This window comes from Gracilinanus agilis, chromosome 2, assembly GCF_016433145.1.
Source record: "Gracilinanus agilis isolate LMUSP501 chromosome 2, AgileGrace, whole genome shotgun sequence".
In the NCBI taxonomy this organism is placed as follows: Eukaryota; Metazoa; Chordata; class Mammalia; order Didelphimorphia; family Didelphidae; genus Gracilinanus; species Gracilinanus agilis.
In genome coordinates this window covers 301,244,739-301,265,259 of record NC_058131.1, presented here as the reverse complement: position 1 = coordinate 301,265,259, position 20,521 = coordinate 301,244,739, and the positions used below count along the sequence as shown (strand labels likewise).

Sequence of the window (20,521 nt, the reverse complement as noted above, 5' to 3'; positions counted from 1 at the left end):
CGCGCACATACACACATACACAAGCACATACACGAGAAGGGGTGGGATGGGGAGGGATGGGATAGGACAGGCTGGCGTGGGGGAGGGGGAATTTACCTTGGCGCTGCGGACGGCCTCCTTGGCCCCGCTGAGCTGCAGCCAGATGCGGCCGGGTGCGGGCAGCGGTGTGGGGGAGTCGGGCGGGCCCAGCACCGTGAGGGACACCCCAAAGAGGCCCTCGATACGGCCCCGGCTCGCCAGCAGCAGCGCCGTCTTCTCCCCGGGGGCCGTGAACTCGTCCAGCACGGCCTGGCCCGAGCGCCTCGCCATGGCCGCTCCTCCTCCAGGGCCCGGGCCGGCCCGGCCTCCGGGGCCCGATCCAGAGATCCGACCGGCGGTGACGGCCCCCGGAGCCCTCCCCGGCCGCTCCGGGCCCCCGCGGACCGCAAGCTATGCTAAACCATCCCGCTCAGTGCGCCGCGGGACGGCAACTGTGGGAAGGCAGGGCCGCGCCCCCCCCCTTCGCCGCTGCCACCGGCCGGGGCGGCGCCACCGCGCGTGCGCAGCGGTCATCACATCGCGCCGCACGCCCGACGCGGCGGGGGCGGGTCTCAGTCACGTGAGACTGGCTTGTCAAAGGAGGGCAAAGGGAAAATCCTGTTGGGGGAGGGAGGAGTTTCCTTCAGGATCCCACCCTGGACGGCCATGTTGAGTGAGGGCAAAAAGCTGATTATTCAGGTTTTCTCAATGCAATAGTTATACTTTGCTTTATAGGGCTTCTTTATTTTTTGTGTGTATTATGGATCCTTTTGGCAGGCTTATGAAGGCTGTAGATCTTTTCTCAAGACAATATTTTTAAATGCATAAAATATATAAAGGAAGCAGTTTCAATTGAAATAGTTATCATTTTTTAATTTTTTATTTTAGATAATTTTTATCATATTTTTTAAAAAAATATAAGAAGATGAGGGTAAGAACTCTTGTTTAAAGGTTTGCAGAACATTATATCAACATGGAATGGGGAATCAACAGCCATTTAAAAACTTTTTTTCTGATTACAGGTAAAAAAATTAATACTTTTAAAAATTGTTAATCCCAAATTCTCTTTCCCTCCCTCTCCCCCACTCCCAATGAAAATACAAGTAATTTTATATAGGTATTCATGTGCAGTCATGCAAAAAATACATCCAAATTAATCAGGTTGTGAAAGAAAACACAAAACAAAATAAGTAAGATAACATTTTTTAAAAGTTTGCTTTGATCTGCATTCAGACTTCCATCAGATCTTTTTCTAGAGAGGTGTTTTAAAGTAGAGTTTTAGAAAGAGATGGATAGAATTTTTCATCTTGAGTTCTTTGGAATTGTCTTAACTGTATTATATTGCTGAGAATAGCCAAGTCATTCTCAGTTGATCAGTTGAAATTAGTTAATATGTATAATGTTCTGTTCACTTCATTTTGCATTGGTTCTTGTAAATCCCAGGAAAGAAACACCAAACAAAAGGGAGAGTTAGAGGTTCATTCATTCAATCTCAGACTCATCATCAGCCAGTCAGCAAACATTTATTAAGTGCCTGGTAGGTGCCAGGGTCCTGTGCTAAATACTAAGGATATAAATACAATAAAGAAAGACAGTTCTCCTCAAGGAGTCTACAAGCTAAAAAGGAAGAGAAAGAAGAGAAGAAAGGAAATCCTGCATGGGAACATGGTGAAGTCAAAGAACTCCAAAATGAGTGTAACTGGATGGGAAATGAGTGTTGGGGTTCGAATGGGTGACCACCAAAGGAACACTTTGGCTACCACATGAGAAGATACCTGTCTTATCCCCTCTCCTTAAATGGAGGTTGAGGAATTTATGGTTCCTCCCTCCAAATAAGAGGAGATGGTACTAATGAGGTTTAATTATCAAGGTTGTTTGGATCTTGCAGAATGATGAAATTTCACAATGATAATGTTACTGGCATTGTGAAGAAGTTCAAAATTAATTCAGTGAGGTGATATCAGCCTATATACTGGTGTCATATGTGGTCTGGTGTCATTGCTGCCAGATTTGGAAAGGTAGAAAGAGAAAGGGTGAGATTCCCCCCTCCCCCTTCTATGAATGAAAGTCCAGGAACGAGAATATCTGATTCTCATTTCACTAGTAAAGTGGAAGAGTCCTAACAGAGAGGAAGTTATTTCTCCTTTTAAGTCAATTGAGTAGACAGCTTCTCCAGGTCTCTTTGCTCAGTGTTCAATCTTTTTGGCACAGTCTCCATACTCTTCCCTAAGTCCCCTATCATGGACTCCAGGAGACCAATCAGAAACATCTGTTCACATGTGACCTTTGTGTGGAGTGAGAAATTAGTGTTGTCGAACTGGGAAAAATGCAGAACTATTAAATATTCAGAAAAACCACATCTTCAGGAGAGGGGTTCAGCATAATTCCTCAAGGTCTCTACTCAGAGCTGCATGCTACACACCCACACAGAGCCTGAGACTCTGGCTGCTATGGCCACTCACCCCTGTGAGTGCCAACCTTGCTAGATTGACAGCTCCAAAGAATAAAAGAATTTGGGAAACTTGTATACTTTTTAGGAGAACTAAGGACCTGAGTATAGTTGATTGGCTTCAAAATGGCTACAGAGAAGATGAGGAGTCCTAAACAAGATTACCAGGGAAAGGATGATGCTTCACAACGGACACAAAAGGGAAAGATCCAGCCAAGGGCTATCTTGGAAAAGGGCTTTGACACAAAGGGAGAAACTACAGGGACAAAAAGGGTATTTGACACCTGATTGAATTAGCTAGCTCCACCTAAAGTACTTTAAAGTCTATTGTTAATCCGAGGTTGGGAGGAGAAGTTAGGCTTTCCCTCCTAGAGAAATTCTCATGTGACAAGGTCAAGCATGAGGTCTCAGACCTCATGCTGCCATAAACTTAGGGTTCTCAACATCTCAAGACTGAAGTTTCCAGAATCCAAGTTGACAGTGTGTTATTTTCAAGTTATTAATAGTTATCAAAATCTCCAAGAAGTTAATAAAAACTGGTCCTTCCCCCCCAACATCCACCTCTCTTCAAGACAAGATTACCCCATCCCCATTCTTCTCCCATAGGACAAAGGATTTACAGCTTTAAATGTTTTGAGTTGGGTCTTTGGAGTTTGTTTGGGAACTTGCCTTAGAGAAGTGTCCCAGACTGACCCTAAAGGACCCAATGATCAAATCTTAAGTACNCCGGGCCGGCCCGGCCTCCGGGGCCCGATCCAGAGATCCGACCGGCGGTGACGGCCCCCGGAGCCCTCCCCGGCCGCTCCGGGCCCCCGCGGACCGCAAGCTATGCTAAACCATCCCGCTCAGTGCGCCGCGGGACGGCAACTGTGGGAAGGCAGGGCCGCGCCCCCCCCCTTCGCCGCTGCCACCGGCCGGGGCGGCGCCACCGCGCGTGCGCAGCGGTCATCACATCGCGCCGCACGCCCGACGCGGCGGGGGCGGGTCTCAGTCACGTGAGACTGGCTTGTCAAAGGAGGGCAAAGGGAAAATCCTGTTGGGGGAGGGAGGAGTTTCCTTCAGGATCCCACCCTGGACGGCCATGTTGAGTGAGGGCAAAAAGCTGATTATTCAGGTTTTCTCAATGCAATAGTTATACTTTGCTTTATAGGGCTTCTTTATTTTTTGTGTGTATTATGGATCCTTTTGGCAGGCTTATGAAGGCTGTAGATCTTTTCTCAAGACAATATTTTTAAATGCATAAAATATATAAAGGAAGCAGTTTCAATTGAAATAGTTATCATTTTTTAATTTTTTATTTTAGATAATTTTTATCATATTTTTTAAAAAAATATAAGAAGATGAGGGTAAGAACTCTTGTTTAAAGGTTTGCAGAACATTATATCAACATGGAATGGGGAATCAACAACCATTTAAAAACTTTTTTTCTGATTACAGGTAAAAAAATTAATACTTTTAAAAATTGTTAATCCCAAATTCTCTTTCCCTCCCTCTCCCCCACTCCCAATGAAAATACAAGTAATTTTATATAGGTATTCATGTGCAGTCATGCAAAAAATACATCCAAATTAATCAGGTTGTGAAAGAAAACACAAAACAAAATAAGTAAGATAACATTTTTTAAAAGTTTGCTTTGATCTGCATTCAGACTTCCATCAGATCTTTTTCTAGAGAGGTGTTTTAAAGTAGAGTTTTAGAAAGAGATGGATAGAATTTTTCATCTTGAGTTCTTTGGAATTGTCTTAACTGTATTATATTGCTGAGAATAGCCAAGTCATTCTCAGTTGATCAGTTGAAATTAGTTAATATGTATAATGTTCTGTTCACTTCATTTTGCATTGGTTCTTGTAAATCCCAGGAAAGAAACACCAAACAAAAGGGAGAGTTAGAGGTTCATTCATTCAATCTCAGACTCATCATCAGCCAGTCAGCAAACATTTATTAAGTGCCTGGTAGGTGCCAGGGTCCTGTGCTAAATACTAAGGATATAAATACAATAAAGAAAGACAGTTCTCCTCAAGGAGTCTACAAGCTAAAAAGGAAGAGAAAGAAGAGAAGAAAGGAAATCCTGCATGGGAACATGGTGAAGTCAAAGAACTCCAAAATGAGTGTAACTGGATGGGAAATGAGTGTTGGGGTTCGAATGGGTGACCACCAAAGGAACACTTTGGCTACCACATGAGAAGATACCTGTCTTATCCCCTCTCCTTAAATGGAGGTTGAGGAATTTATGGTTCCTCCCTCCAAATAAGAGGAGATGGTACTAATGAGGTTTAATTATCAAGGTTGTTTGGATCTTGCAGAATGATGAAATTTCACAATGATAATGTTACTGGCATTGTGAAGAAGTTCAAAATTAATTCAGTGAGGTGATATCAGCCTATATACTGGTGTCATATGTGGTCTGGTGTCATTGCTGCCAGATTTGGAAAGGTAGAAAGAGAAAGGGTGAGATTCCCCCCTCCCCCTTCTATGAATGAAAGTCCAGGAACGAGAATATCTGATTCTCATTTCACTAGTAAAGTGGAAGAGTCCTAACAGAGAGGAAGTTATTTCTCCTTTTAAGTCAATTGAGTAGACAGCTTCTCCAGGTCTCTTTGCTCAGTGTTCAATCTTTTTGGCACAGTCTCCATACTCTTCCCTAAGTCCCCTATCATGGACTCCAGGAGACCAATCAGAAACATCTGTTCACATGTGACCTTTGTGTGGAGTGAGAAATTAGTGTTGTCGAACTGGGAAAAATGCAGAACTATTAAATATTCAGAAAAACCACATCTTCAGGAGAGGGGTTCAGCATAATTCCTCAAGGTCTCTACTCAGAGCTGCATGCTACACACCCACACAGAGCCTGAGACTCTGGCTGCTATGGCCACTCACCCCTGTGAGTGCCAACCTTGCTAGATTGACAGCTCCAAAGAATAAAAGAATTTGGGAAACTTGTATACTTTTTAGGAGAACTAAGGACCTGAGTATAGTTGATTGGCTTCAAAATGGCTACAGAGAAGATGAGGAGTCCTAAACAAGATTACCAGGGAAAGGATGATGCTTCACAACGGACACAAAAGGGAAAGATCCAGCCAAGGGCTATCTTGGAAAAGGGCTTTGACACAAAGGGAGAAACTACAGGGACAAAAAGGGTATTTGACACCTGATTGAATTAGCTAGCTCCACCTAAAGTACTTTAAAGTCTATTGTTAATCCGAGGTTGGGAGGAGAAGTTAGGCTTTCCCTCCTAGAGAAATTCTCATGTGACAAGGTCAAGCATGAGGTCTCAGACCTCATGCTGCCATAAACTTAGGGTTCTCAACATCTCAAGACTGAAGTTTCCAGAATCCAAGTTGACAGTGTGTTATTTTCAAGTTATTAATAGTTATCAAAATCTCCAAGAAGTTAATAAAAACTGGTCCTTCCCCCCCAACATCCACCTCTCTTCAAGACAAGATTACCCCATCCCCATTCTTCTCCCATAGGACAAAGGATTTACAGCTTTAAATGTTTTGAGTTGGGTCTTTGGAGTTTGTTTGGGAACTTGCCTTAGAGAAGTGTCCCAGACTGACCCTAAAGGACCCAATGATCAAATCTTAAGTACCCTCTTGTCTTAGAAATCTTCCCGATTATATCCCAGGTAGTCTAGCCCAATGGCTGGAATGATCCTCACATCAAGCCCCTCCCAGATAATCCAGCCCTGAACTCATCTTTTTGTACTGTAAAAATTAAATTAGGTTTTGACTCAATATGAGAGTTATAAAAGTTGAATGTGGTCGCCATTTATAAAACATTAGCCCATAAGTCAAAATGACTGTTAGCAGATTTTATTTACAAGATAGATATTGAAAGTGAGAAATGTAGGAAGGAGATAAGAGTCTTGTTTAGCCTACTGCCCTAAGTACTGCTCCAGTGAAGTCCAACTCAGACCCCAGCAGGGTTCTCTCAAGTCCTGATCTCCTCGTGGAAATCCTGGTGATGTCTTCAGCCAGAGTTCCACCAACTCAGAATGACTCCAAGGAAAAGTATGGCTCTTCAGCTCTATTCACCAACACAGAATCCAAGGGAAGAGTCTCTCCAAAAACCAAAGAAGCAAAGAGGCCAGAGCATGTTGGTCTCTTCTTTTATATCCCTTTTCCCATATCACTTCCTGTCTCTCTCTCTTTACAGGAACTAATTATAGTCTCTCAATTTGGGTAGGACTGCCCAAGGGAGGGCAGTGTTTGTGGCCTTTGGGGGTGTGAACTAGTAAGTGACTTGTGAATTCTCTTACTTAAGTGTTAAGTAGGGGTACTTTAAGTTCTTGATTTGATTAAGGAAAAATAGACAAAGGGAGAGTTAATTCTATCTTCCCAGTATGTCTACTGTAAAGGCTATTCAATTTAATAATCCTGTCCTTATTTCTGGATTGAAAACCTTTGTCTCCAACCCTTGACCATTTCTTTAAAATGTTAATTTGAAGGAAGGCTTGAATATGTAAAATAAGTCTACTGTATTTTCCTATAAGTTTTTCTGTAAGTCAGGGCTCAGTCTCTGGTCCATGACTTGAGGCATGGTGGCACATCTCTCTCTCTGTCTCTCTCTCTCTCTCTCTCTCTAAAATTAGGGCTCTGGTCCTTATTTTACATAAAGTTTTTTAGTTACTTGGATAGGTAAAGGCATAGAAATAGAGTGAAAAAAGCCTATTCTAATTAGTCACGTGGGTGGTCTCAACCTGGCTACCATAACAGCTCCCTCAGCACTGTCACCTGAGATAGAGAACACTTCCTGGATTGTTGCTTTTTAACCTTTCTTTTCACATACAATTCAAGTTCAGAATCATGTCTGGGATCAAGCCCTAGGCCACAGTCCTGTGACTCATGCTAAGTGACGCAAATTTACGAAAACTCACTCCAGCTGTGTTACCTTGAAGGGGAGAAGGGGAGAACTTTCCTCATACACTCTGTAAATATGGGGAACATTGTCTTAGATCTATGATGTGAGATATTGTTCCACATTTCTCTCAATAAATACACTCCATTTTTAAAGATGGGTTTTCTCGGTCTTTTTGAATAGTGGTTAAAGAGGGTAAACCTTGATTTTTCAAGGTCCCCTTAAATTTCCACTTCATACACCAACAAATGGAAAAGACACAGCCATTGGGCCACCAAAAGGGGCCAGTAAGTACAAACTTACTACTGTTGACTTGGAAAACACAGAACTACTAAAATGGTCAGAAAAACCAAATCTTTAATCAGGATAAGAGACAAGTTCTTAATATTTGGCTGCCACACAGAGTCAAGTGCTAAATACCACGAAGAGTCAAAGCTCTGAGACTCTGGGAATAGTGTCTCTGGGCCAAAGATGATTCTCCCAAAACTGACAAAACTTGGGGTTCTCTTTGGGAATTAATGATAGAGAACACATGCTGACTAGTTACAAGCAAGCCTGTGCGCTGAATTTTCTCTGTAAATCCTGGGCAAGGGGGCATCTATCTTGGGTCAATGACTTGAGACAGTGCCCCCTATTTCTCTCTCTGTCAATAAAGCATTATATTTTAAGTGATGGCTTTCCCCGGTCATATTTTTTTAATGGTAGTTAAAGAGAGTGTACTTTGAAATTTTCAAGGCCCCCTCAATTTCCACTTCACACAAAGTGGATCCCTTCAAAGATAGGGGGAGGTCAACATCTGAATAAACTGGCATTTGGAAATACCAGGTAGGGTATTTGATTGATGTTAGAATGAGATTACCCAAACTGAGACCTGGCCAAGATCTAAGCCTTCCACAGAAAGTTTTATAGGGTCTTTTTCAACCTCAAAGGGAAATATTTTCCACATCATTCCCCAAATTGAAGCAGTTCAAAAGGAAGAACTCTGGAGTCATAGTACAAGGAAGAGAACTCCTGGTTTTACAAAGCTGTCTACTTCCTGCTCCACTAGGGACTTTCCCCTGATGTCCATAGTCTTGGTTTGCCTTCCTCTACCAGGAGATATGACAAGATTGTGCAGGATACAGTGGGATGATGAATTCCACAGTGGCTGATTGATCATTCAGAGAACTAAAGTCAACATAGTGCATGTTATTTCTTGTCTACTTATTTTACTCACCTTGACTAGAAAATGATTGTTTAACTAATTAGAAGGGCTTTCTACAGCCAGTCTTGTTAATGTACCATGATGGGTCCATTCTTTGTGTTTGCAGAGTATCTCTATCTTCTTTCATATACCAATGCCTCTTAGTCAATTACCAAGCAGTCACTTCTAAGAAAAGGGCCTAATGTAAAGAAACCAGATCATCAAAGAGGTAGGGCTTTTTTTTTTCCCCATAAAGGGTTATTTGCCTATACACCCATAACTGGTCAGCATTTCCCTTCATTCAGTGTTTCCTGATTGAAGAGAACCAGGAGAAAGAGAAACCCCCGCCCTAGAAACTCCCTCAGCTTTGTATCATGTCCTTAACAGTTTCTGAACCACAACTTCCTTCATCTGTCTAACCTTGTCTTGTCCTGTCCTGACCAGTCCCACCAGCATGTAATGTCTGGAGCCAAGGATAAGGGTGGTGGCTGTTTTCAGCAGTATGCAAAGTAACAGTTTATCTGCCAGAATAAAGGGGAAAAGAGCTATGGATAATGAGGAATGATAATGAAAACAAAACAAGACATGACAAAACATACTATATTTTAGACTTTAAATGAGTGTTGAAAAGACCTGAATTTCAATCCTTAAATATTACTAGCTAACTGTGTGAACTTGGGGAAGTCACATCCTCTTAAGAATCTTGGCTTCCTCCTCCATATGATGAAAGGATTGGAATAGATCATTCATGTCATGGTTCAGTGGATAGAGAGCCAGATCTGAAGAATGGAAATCCTGGGTTCAAACATGGCCTCAGACACTTCCTAGCTATGTGACTGGAGAAATCACTTGACTCCAGTTGCCTAGCCCTTATCCCTCTTCTGCCTTGGAACTAATACTTAATTTTGATTCCAAAGCAAAGGGTAAGGGTTTAAAAAAATACAGTAGTACAATTTCCCTCCAGCTGAATTTTATTTTGGCACTGTTTGTCACCTTGATCTGAATGGGGAAGAGATTAAGAAGAAGCCTCCTAAGTGTTTCAAAGTTGGCTGTACAATACTCATATAAACTATTTGGATTAATTATTCAAAAGCTATTCTTCCAAATTCTATCTTACCTACAAGATCCAGTGCAATTCTCATTTTTATCATTACTCCATTCCATTACTCCAGTACTTCTGTTACATACATTACTCTTTTATTTATCTTTATCGAGATAATAAAAACTCAGTTGATTAATTTTTAAAAGTTCCCTTATTGATGTAGACACTAAATAATAACTCTAGTCCAACTATCAATAATATGGAATTAGGTCTTAATCAGTGATACATGTAAAATCCAGTGCAATTGTGCGTCAGCTAGGGGTCGGTTTGAGGGAGAGGAAAAGAACATGAAACATGTAACTATGGGAAAATATTAAAAATTAAAATAAAAAAAGGGAGAAAAAGTTCCCTTATTTGTAAAATGAAAGGAGTGAAGTAGAGGATCGCTAATGTCCCTTCCAGTTTTGGTATTCTATGGGGATGGCTTTGGGGAAAATAATAGAATTCTAGAGCTAAAAGAGACTAAGTCATCTAGTCAAGTTCCTCCCTTTTAGGCAAGTGAGATGCTATCTAAATCATAATCATGTTGTATTTTAAGGTTTGCAAAGCATTTTATATGCATCATGTTATTTGTTTCTCAATAATATTATAAGGTATTATTATCTCCCTTTTACAGAAAGGGAAAATAAGACTCAGAAAGATTCAGTGACTTATTCAAATAAGGGTCAAAGGTCCTGATTCCAGGTCTAATACATCACATTAGGTAATAATAACTTCAGATTTTTACAGGGCTTGAAAGGTTTACAAAATTCTTTCCTTACAACTTCCTCGAGTGAGAGAGGTGGTAAATGTTATTATCCCTGTTTTAGGGATGAGGACACTAAGGCTTAGAGAAGTGACATGACTTGTCTGCAGTCAGGGCATTTGTCTAGTAAGTGTCAAAGCCAAGTTTTGAACCCTGGTGTCAGAACTCCAAATCTAGCACTCTTTTTGCCATTCTACTGTTGTCCAGGATATGATACTTGCACAGGAAACTCACAGGGTTTTCCTCAACCACAATGTGAAAAATTGAATTTCCCAAGCATTTAAAAAACTGAAATAGTCCTGGAGGATAGATGCAGGAGTGACTCAGTATAGGGAAGAGAACCCTAATGATTCAGTTCCTGAGATCTCCTTCTGGAGATTATGATGACAGTACAATCCTCAATTGGCTTAAATGTAGACATCTCTATCTAACAGCTACTGTTTTTTTTCCTCCTCAGGAAATAGACAGTCTAGTCCTTTCACTCTGTTTTGGTTTTCTAGGTAATCAAAAGGATTCTAGCTTCAATTCTATTGTTTGCTACATGACCTTTGGCAAATGGTTACCTTCTCTGAGACTTAAGTATCAACTTATGACAAATGAGAAAAATTGTAAAGTGCTGTCAAACTGGAAAAAAAAACACAAAAAAACACCACTAAAACAGTTACAAAGGAACACAGCTTTAATCAGGACAAGAAAGACAATACCCTTACTGCAAGCAGACAGAGTTATACACACACAGAACACCATGAAGAGCCACCTAGCCTTGAGATCCTAGGAACATTGTCTGTGGGGAGAAAACATCAAGAATGGAATTTCTGTCCAACAAAAGAACTTCAGGTTCCACTTATACCTTAGGGATGTGATGGCAAACCTGTGGTACGCATGCCAAAAAGGTCAAGCAGTCACCCACCAGAGTTTGTTACTAGAAAGCCAGAGGGACTGGGGCAGAGCTGTTCCTCTCCCTCTCTCCATGTGCCTGAGGACGTTCCTCACTTCACCTGCCCCTCTGCCCAACAGCCCAATGGGAGCACTTTCTCCCTCCCCTGTCTGGCATAAAGCACTGGGGGAGGATAGGGTAGGGGGTTCACATGCTGCATGAGGGTATGGGGCAGATGGCAGCCTGTTGAGTCTGTGTGAAAGTGATTCCCATGGTGGAGTTGGAGAAGAGCTAGGTTTGAGGGGAGCATAGCTTACAGTATGGCACATAGCTAGAGGGGATCAGAGAGCTAGGGCCACTCTCCTCCCCCTCTCCACATATTTCTCTCATCAGCTGCCCCTCTGCCCAGCAGCCTAGTAGGAATGCTTCTTTCTTCCCCTGTATGGGATAAGAGGGGAGAGCCAGGGGGTAAGGTGGGTGGGGAGTAGGCCTGGTACTAGGTCTCTTGGGGGAGGGTGGTGTGGCACTCTGTCTGGGGGTGGGGATAGGGGCCAGCAGGCACTCTTGTTTGTAAAAGGTTCCCCATCACTGCCTTAGGGAATATAACCAAAGAGAAAAAACTGACTGGTTACATAGGGGCTTGGAAGGAGGTTGTAGCTAGTCTAGGGTATCTGGGAGAGGGCTAAACACAATAAGAGAAACTTCAAGGTACTTAAGACTTGACCACCTCTACTACTCTAATCCAAGGTGTTTAATGGCCTATTGTTTAGTCTGGGACAAAGGGTCAGTTTGGGAGTTAAAGGTAATTATAAATAAGGCTGTCATTTCTCTCTTTTAATCACCAATTCTGCCACTGATCATAAGAAAAAACAAAAGGCAGTGTGCTCAAGAAGAGTCTGACAGTGGTCCTCTGTTACCAAAAGTAGAAGGGAGACAAGGAGCTAATAAATGGACAATTGGCTTTTAGGGGCACTCCCTATCAGCAGAGATGCTTTGACAGTTTAGCCAGAAGATGGGCACTTTGCTTTGACAAAATCTCAACCAAACTCCCCCTCCCCCAAAATTAAGCCATTTCCTTATCTATTTTGCCTTTCAAGTCTTGAGGGTGGATTTCAGTGATCTTTTTGTGTAGAAGTTTCCTTTATAATGGACAGATTTTCAAATAGTTTCATTACTGGAAAGGAAAACATGAAAAATCTATAACCATATTCTCAAATAGGAACAGATCTACTCTTCAGATATTTGATTTGAACACATATGACTAAATTTGCTCTCAGCCAGAGTAGACATTCAGTAATTTTGAACTGATTCAAAAGTTAACATTAAAAAAGATGCATACTAAACATAGAAATATAAAAGCAACAACAACAAACAAACAAACAAAAAACCCACAACATGTATTTATAAAGGTTTGTAAAACTGGAAATGATACAAATCTCCATTTGTGGAAAGAAAGAAAAAGAAATACTAACTAATACTAAATAAAAATTCTAAATGACAATTTCAGTTTCAAAACAATTTTAAAATTAAATTTAAAATTCCCAAAATTAAAAATTAAATTCAAAAATTAAAATAAAAGGTCAAAATTCTCACTTCCCCTTGTGGAGAATAAGATATTAATTCAACATTCTCATTTCTCTCTTTGGTGAATGAGATTCTTTTTTTTTTTTTTTTTTTACCCTTGTACTTTGGTGTATTGTCTCATAGGTGGAAGATTGGTAAGGGTGGGCAATAATGGGGGTCAAGTGACTTGCCCAGGGTCACACAGCTGGGAAGTGGCTGAGGCCGGGTTTGAACCTAGGACCTCCTGTCTCTAGGCCTGACTCTCACTCCACTGGTGAATGAGATTCTGAAGATCTAAAAACATCTTTTAATTCACTTTACTTATTTAGCAATCATAACCGTGTTCGAATGGATTGAATATTTCCCTCACATTAACTATTATTTAAAAATTTTTATTTCAGATCCTTTGAACTTGTGTGCTTTCAGGATATGTTTTCTCTACATTTGTGACAATCCCAAATTAAAACACCAGTCTGTCTGAGGTAGCAAGATCATTTATCATTCTTTTCTACTGATAATTAAAACTCACTATTTATCCACTTGATTATTTGAATGGCTAAAATTTGATATACTTGCATCTTTAATTCAATTCCTATATGTTTCAGCATTAGCCAATCTAGGATTTTATCACTTTCCATGATTACAGAAAACTTGCCATAACAGGGGGAAAGAAGAATATAAGTAAAATAAGGGAGAAGTACTCACCTAAACTGGAGTGTTAATGCCAGGTAGAAGTTGACAATGATGTACAGCAATGTATAGAACCTGCCAGGTATAAAACTGAAGTTTCTTTCTAGGGAAGCCAAGTGAGTACCATTTCACCTTTTCCATGATACAGAACTATAACTGCAGTTATCAGAATATACCTCTTTGGACTTCTTGCATTACTGACCAATTTGCTCCATATCATTTTATTTATAATATACCATTATATTCCTATACAATTTAACCTTAAGTGTGTAATGTAGGTTTTAGCATTGCCATGTTTGGCTTAGACAAACCTGTCAGTTGCCCTGGATGGAATATTGAAGGGGGCATGAGCCATGTGCCAGGTGCCAACTGGCAGTTGAACTGAGAGTATAAAAGTCCCTGGAAACCCAAGCCTGGGTTCTGTTTTCCCCTGACTTCATCCTGATCACTTCCCCTGGGGCTCCGGGTTGAAGGGTGGTGGAACCTGGGAATTTTAGGATTAGGTTAGAGTAGAGTTTTAGGACCAATCTTTACAGTAGCTTAACAATATCTATTATAAACATCAACTAAATTAGCCAGTAGATCTGATCAATTCCTTGACCAGAGACCATTTAGCTCTGGCTGAGGGCTGTCAGCCCTGGGGCTGCCAAGACCTTCTTAGGATGTTTGCCAGCTTCAGCCAGCCAAAGCATACCAACAGATTAGCCAAACCAAGCCCTCTTACCTTTGCCTTGTTTCCTTCCCCAATTATCAATAAATACCATAGCCTTTAACCAGAGTATCCTGTGGTTATTTCTTTACCACCAAAGGCTAAGGAAGACAGGCAACAAGGAGGGAATTCTGAGCTGTTAAGGTTGAACGAAACTCCATTGCTGAGGGCAGGAAGCTCAAACATCCACTTCCTGCCGGTCTGCCATCATCCAATAGGAGGCAGATTCCTTAGCAGGGAGGGGCTGGCTGCCTGACATCTTAAAGGAGCCCAACAGCTAGCAGTGAGGTTCACTGGGCACTCAGCTTTCTGGGTTTGGATTTGAACTTAAAGCAAGTTCATTCCCAACTGAATTTGCTCACTCCTTCATAACAATCAACTCCAACCTCCTGCTAGGTTTGTTACTAGCTCAAGGCCTCTAGTGATCCTTCACCCCTCATAACAAGTGAAAGTTCTTTCAATACATGTTTAGGGCTGAATATCACTATCTTCTGCTCTTACAACTGTTAACCTAGAAAAAACAGGATTACTAAAGCAGTTACAAAGAACAAGTCTTTAACCAGGACAAAGGAGACAAAGTTCTTATGGCCACCACAGAGTCATTCACAACACCATATGCAGCCAAGCTCTGTGACTCTGGGAACATTATATCTGGGAAAATGCATCAGGAATGGGATTTTTCATGAAACTGAAGAACTTAGGGTCTTATGTATACTTTAGGGAGAAAGAGAAAGACAACTGATTGGTTTACATGGAGGTTAGGGAAGGAGGATTCTAGTTGGGCTGGACTAACTGGGAGAGGCCTAGACACAATGGGAGAAACTTCTAAGACAAAAGAACACATATGATTAGATTATATCTACTGTTATGAATAATATTGATGTAGATGGATATATTCAAAAGTATTAATAGTTTATTTAAAGGCATATTGGTAATTAAGAAAGCCACGCACCTGCTAATATTCTAATTCAAATTGCGTGCCATTACCTTCTGCCCACCTGGCTGCCTCATATGAAAGAGAGAGTACTAATCAAGTTCTCTCTATTTAAGCTTCGCTTTATGTTGGCTCACATCACCATGTAAGAAGGAAGCCTGTTGAATCATGGGAAATATAGTTCTCAAGTCCCCTAAGCGTCCACAGGAAGTTTATACATCATGGACCTGAATATTAAGACTCAATGAACCCCAAAGAACCCCAAATTCCAATAACACACTACTAATCATATTGTGGCTGTTGGGATTTTTTCCCTTAGTAGGCTCTAACACTCTGACAGCTTCTCAGGATTAAGGGAGCAGTTTGTACTTTTCTTTACTGCTGCTTTCCCTGACTGCTTTCCCTAGTGTTCCACCTCCTACTTAAGCTAATGCTAGAGACACATGGAGTTTCATGAAAGGCCTTAAAGAAAGAGCAGACTTCTATGAGTAAGATAAGGCTAAAATTTCTTAATTTAGTCTAATAATTAATACCTTCCAATAATAAAAAAGACTGAGCTGAACTTATTAACTTCCTCCAATACTGTGGGATTATGGTCTGCAAAATAGTAGCTTGTGAGTTGCTTCCCTGGAGGCAAGGAGTCAGGAGGGTGAAAGCATTCCCCTAGGTCAGTAATTCCCAAAGTGGGCACTACTGCCCCCTAGTGGGTGCTGCAGAGATCCAGGAGAGTGGTGATGGCCACAGGTGCATTTGGGGGCAGTGAATAACTGTAAGGGGGCAGTGATAGTATGTGACAGGGGGTACTAAGTAATATTTTTTCTGGAAAGGGGGGTGGTAGGCCAAAAAAGTTTGGGAACCACTGTTCTAGGTGAAAGCCCTGAGGAAGGCTAATTGTTGCTAAAAAAAACACCCAGCTTACCAGGCCACAGCAAGCAATGGCTCTGCAGCTGTTTCAGGATAAGGGGAAAGGTGATTTAGACCTCTTTTTTTTTTTTTTAAACCCTTACCTTCCATCTTGGAGTCAATACTGTATATTGGCTCTAAGGCAGAGGAGTGGTAAGGGTAGGCAATGGGGGTCAAATGACTTGCCCAGGGTCACACAGCTGGGAAGTGTCTGAGGTCAGATTTGAACCTAGGACCTCCTGTCTCTAGGCCTGGTTCTCAATCCATTGAGCTACCCAGCTGTCCCCTAGACCTCACCCTTCTGATCAGGAAAAATAAGGGGCTTCCAAATGGCTCTTGGACTCTCAGGCAGTCAGAAGTGGTTGGGAGGCAGCATGGTTGAAGCGATGGGAGAGAAGCTTGTAGGCAAAGAGGCAGGATGTGTAGACAGCCAGTATCAGACCAATGGCTGTTGCGGTGAGGTTAATGTGTCCTTTTGTCTATTTTAAAAACTGCTTTACTAACTTAGAGTGGAGTAAAAACTCTGAACTCCAGAATTAGCTATTAATGAACTGACTTAAGGAGAGTAAAAAGTGAAGAAAATTGAAGAGGATTAAGGGTAATTGTCAAAACCTTTGTGGTCTGCCAAATGTAATATTGAAAATTAATATTTAGAAATTGGTTTGGAAATATAATATTAGTTAAAACAATTGTTGTGGTAGCTGCTTATAAAATAAGAAACCCTTAAGTCACGAGGATGAGATAGTAGCTTTTAATAATTTAATTTTAATATAAATATAGTCTAAGAAAGAAATAAGGAGGGAAGGAAATGGAAAAATATTTCCTAGCCTACCACCCTAATCTTACCAGCCCATGAGAGTGTCTTCCACCCGAGCTACTAACACTGACTCACAGAAAGACCCCCAGCCAAAGACCTCCATAGAAGAACCCCATCTCCTCTATGGTCTCATTTTTGCAGTCCGCTTTCTCCATGTCACTTCTTTCCCTATGTGCTGATCTATCACATCTCAGGAACCAATCTAAGTCTCTCTGACCTGACCCTGAATCTGACCCTTAGTTCTGGGTCATGTTCCTAGGGCTCTTAATTTGTGACCTCTGTTTGGAGCATTCCAATGATGCTAATGGGCTGACTCAGAGGAGCAGAAAGTTCAGGACCCTAGGAGGAAGGGGTTCCTTTTATACAATATTTAGGGTGAGTTTATCAGGTACTTGAAGGTTTATTGTTCAGTTTAGGGCTATGATAGTGAACCTATGGCACAAAAAACACTCTCTTCGGGCATGCATGCTGTGTTACCTGCCAGAGCTCCTTTCTAGAAAGGCAGAGGAACTTAGGTGGAGCTGCTCCCTTCCCCCTTTCCATTGTGCCTGACCACATTTTTTCACATCCCCTGCCCCTTTTCCCAGCAACCCAATTGGAGCACACAAAGGGTAAGGTGAGAGGCTCTCAGGCAGCAGAGCTAGAGGGGAACAGAACCATTCCAGCCACTCCCCTGCCCCTCTTTACTCATACTGAGGACTTTCATCACTTCACCCACACTTCTACCCAGCAGCTCAATGGAAGCTCTTTCTCCCTCCCTAGTGTGGAGTAATGGGGGTATGGGGGTAGTGGAGCACATGTAACACTGGTTTGGGGGTGGGGCGCTGTCTCAAAAAGGTTTGCCATCACTGGTCTAGGACAAACCTACTAATCTTATCAAGGGTGATCCAGGGATGCCTGAGGATTTCATAAAACAAGGCTGTCACAACCATATCCATAAAAATTATCAGGCTCCACTATTTTTTCCTGAATTCTTCTGATATCATGTTGAGAAATAATGACATTCTGCAGTTCTACAAAGATACTGAACATATAATTTATACACTTAGAAAAGCACTGGCAAATTTGTTGCAAATCTCCAAATTAACAGATTCTATTAAACCTCATAACAAAATAGACATAACTGAGTTGCAACTTTCCTTCTTTAGTTAGCTGTGATTAGCTTTTTCCTATTCTTATTTTTGTAGTTCTCAGGTTAGAATAATTGCCATTTTTCAAAAATCTCTGACAAAGGGCTAATTTCTCAAATTTATAAAGAGATAAGTAAATTGTACAAAAAAACCAAGCCATTTCCCAATTGACAAATGGTCAAGGGAGATGAATAGGCAGTTTTCAGATAAATAAAGAAATCAAAACTATCAATAAGCACATGAAAAAGTGTTCTAAATCTCTCATAATTAGAGAAATGCAAATCAAATCAAAACAATGCTGAAGTACCACCTCACACATAGCAGATTGGCCAATATGACAGTAAAGGAAAATAAAAAAAGTTGGAGGGTTTTTGTGGCAAAATCGAGACACTAATGCATTGCTGGTAGAGTCATGAATTAATTCAGCCATTCTAGAAGGCAATTAGGAATTATGTGCAAAGGGTTTTAAAAGAATGCATACTCTTTGATCCAGCAATATCACTACTAGGTTTGTACCCCAAAGATATAATAAGGAAAATATTTGTACAAAAATATTCATAGCTGTGCTCTTTGTGGTAGCAAAAAAATTGGAAAATGAAGGTTTGTCCCTTGTTTGGGGAATGGCTGAAGAAATTGTGGTATATGATGATGATAGAATACTACTGTGCTGTAGGAATGATGATGTGGAAGATTTCTATATAAACTGAGAGAACCTAAATGAACTGATGCAGAGAGAAATGAGTAGAACCAGGAGAACATTGTACACAGAAAGTAAAACATGGTGGAATAATCCATTGTAATGGACTTTGCTACTAGTAACAATGCTTATGGGAAAGAATGCTAACCACATTGAGAGAAAGAACTATGGAAGTAGAAATGCAAAAGAAGAACATATAACATCACTTATTAGATGTATATATGGGTATGTGATTTGGGGTTTAGGCTTTAAAAGATCACTCTATGAATAATATAGAAATAGGTATCAAGTGATAACAGTTGTACAACCCAATGGAATTGCTTGTTGGCTTTGGGAGGAGGGAGGGAAGAGGGGAAGGAAAGAAAATGAATCATGTAAACATGGAAAAATATTTTAAAATAAAAATTAATGTAAAAAAATGTTAGCAGAATTGAATTAATTATTGGCCAAAAGAACTGAACAAAGGAATCTTGGTTTGAATCCTGAAAAAAAAAAAGCAGCATCTTGCTCAGGGTAAGTACCACTAGAATTCTTGGGGTAAATAGCAAGACCTAATTCCATATCTGACTTAGGAATGTGTATTGAAAGAAATCTAATGGACAATGGAAGGGAGAACAAAGAGAATACTTAGCCATGTTTGGAGTCTTCAGAGACTTGAAGTTCTTCCCATTTGGGAACAAGGTAAGGTTCCTTGTACTGGTGTCTTCAATGGACTCCTTCAGGTTTCAGTTGTAGGATGACCTTGTAGGGGGGTGGGCAGGGCAGGGTTTGGCTCCCTAAGAATTGACTAGGATGTGGAGTAGTTAAGGCTTCAGGGATTCTGATTTTGTTCTCTTTTTACTCCACTCTCACCTGTGGCTCCTAGAAAAGATTACATTTGCATTAGCTACACCACAAAGAACTCTCTTTTGGTCTTAGAAGTCCCTTTTCCAAGAACTTGGGCCATTCAATTAAACATTCAGGGTTTATATATTTATTTGTTTTTACCATTAGTCACAAAATATTTCCCCAAATATTTCTTGTCCATTTGTAATAACCAATCAAATATACAGTCTACCTGACCTGGATTAACTTTCTTCCACTCCAGAACACATAGATGTTAATCAAAAATGTCCTATATTCTTTAGGCAGAATAAGTAACAGCTTAAAAAAAATTGAAATCATAGCATTCAAATCAAAAGAGTTAATAGAATAAAAATACATCTCAATATTGGTATCATTAAAAAAATTAACTGCTATTGATATATAATAGTGATTCCCAAAGTGGGCGCTACCACCCCCTGGTGGGTGCTGCAGCAATCCAGGGAGGTGGTGATGGCCACAGGTGCATTTATCTTTTCTATTAATTGCTATTAACATTTTTTAAAAATTAATTTCCAGGGGGCTAAGTAATATTTTTTCTGGAAAGGGGACGGTAGGCAAAAAAAGTTTGGGAACCACTGATATACAGACAATATTTTCCACATGCATCATGCCAAAAGCAGTAAGGAAAACACTAACATTTAATGTCATGAATCCTGGCCCTTTCTTTTGGCTCCTGCTGGAGATTCTGATACCCAGGTCACAAGTTTTATATTCTCAGCTGTTGGGGAATCGAAAGTTAATACAATTCCAAACATTATTGGCTAACATTTAAACTACAAGCATTTAAGACTGTTATTAGAGAAACCTCCATCTAAGAAATACAGTAGAAATACAATATAGACAAAACTCAGAACTTAAGTCCTTAAGCTTCTAAAGAAACTGTAAAAAAAATTGTTTATACCCATTATGAAAAAAACCCCTCAAGTTATAGTATTTCATGCTATGAAGAACTTTCCACCATTTTAATTGGTCCAAAACAGCTA

General features: G+C 40.6%; 1 protein-coding gene across 1 annotated transcript in view; it reads right to left on the bottom strand.

Moving 5' to 3' along the window:
* The window catches only part of N4BP1 (NEDD4 binding protein 1), a 79,066-nt gene extending 75,791 nt beyond the window's left edge, over positions 1 to 3,275 (bottom strand). Inside the window, exons 1-2 of the mRNA XM_044664167.1 lie at positions 3,209 to 3,275; positions 97 to 344 (exon numbers count right to left, since the gene is read on the bottom strand). Of these exons, the coding sequence (XP_044520102.1) occupies positions 97 to 309 (213 nt within the window). The 5' untranslated portion in view covers positions 310 to 344; positions 3,209 to 3,275. The remainder of the gene's footprint in view (positions 1 to 96; positions 345 to 3,208) is intronic.
* Positions 3,276 to 20,521: the final 17,246 nt, after the last annotated feature.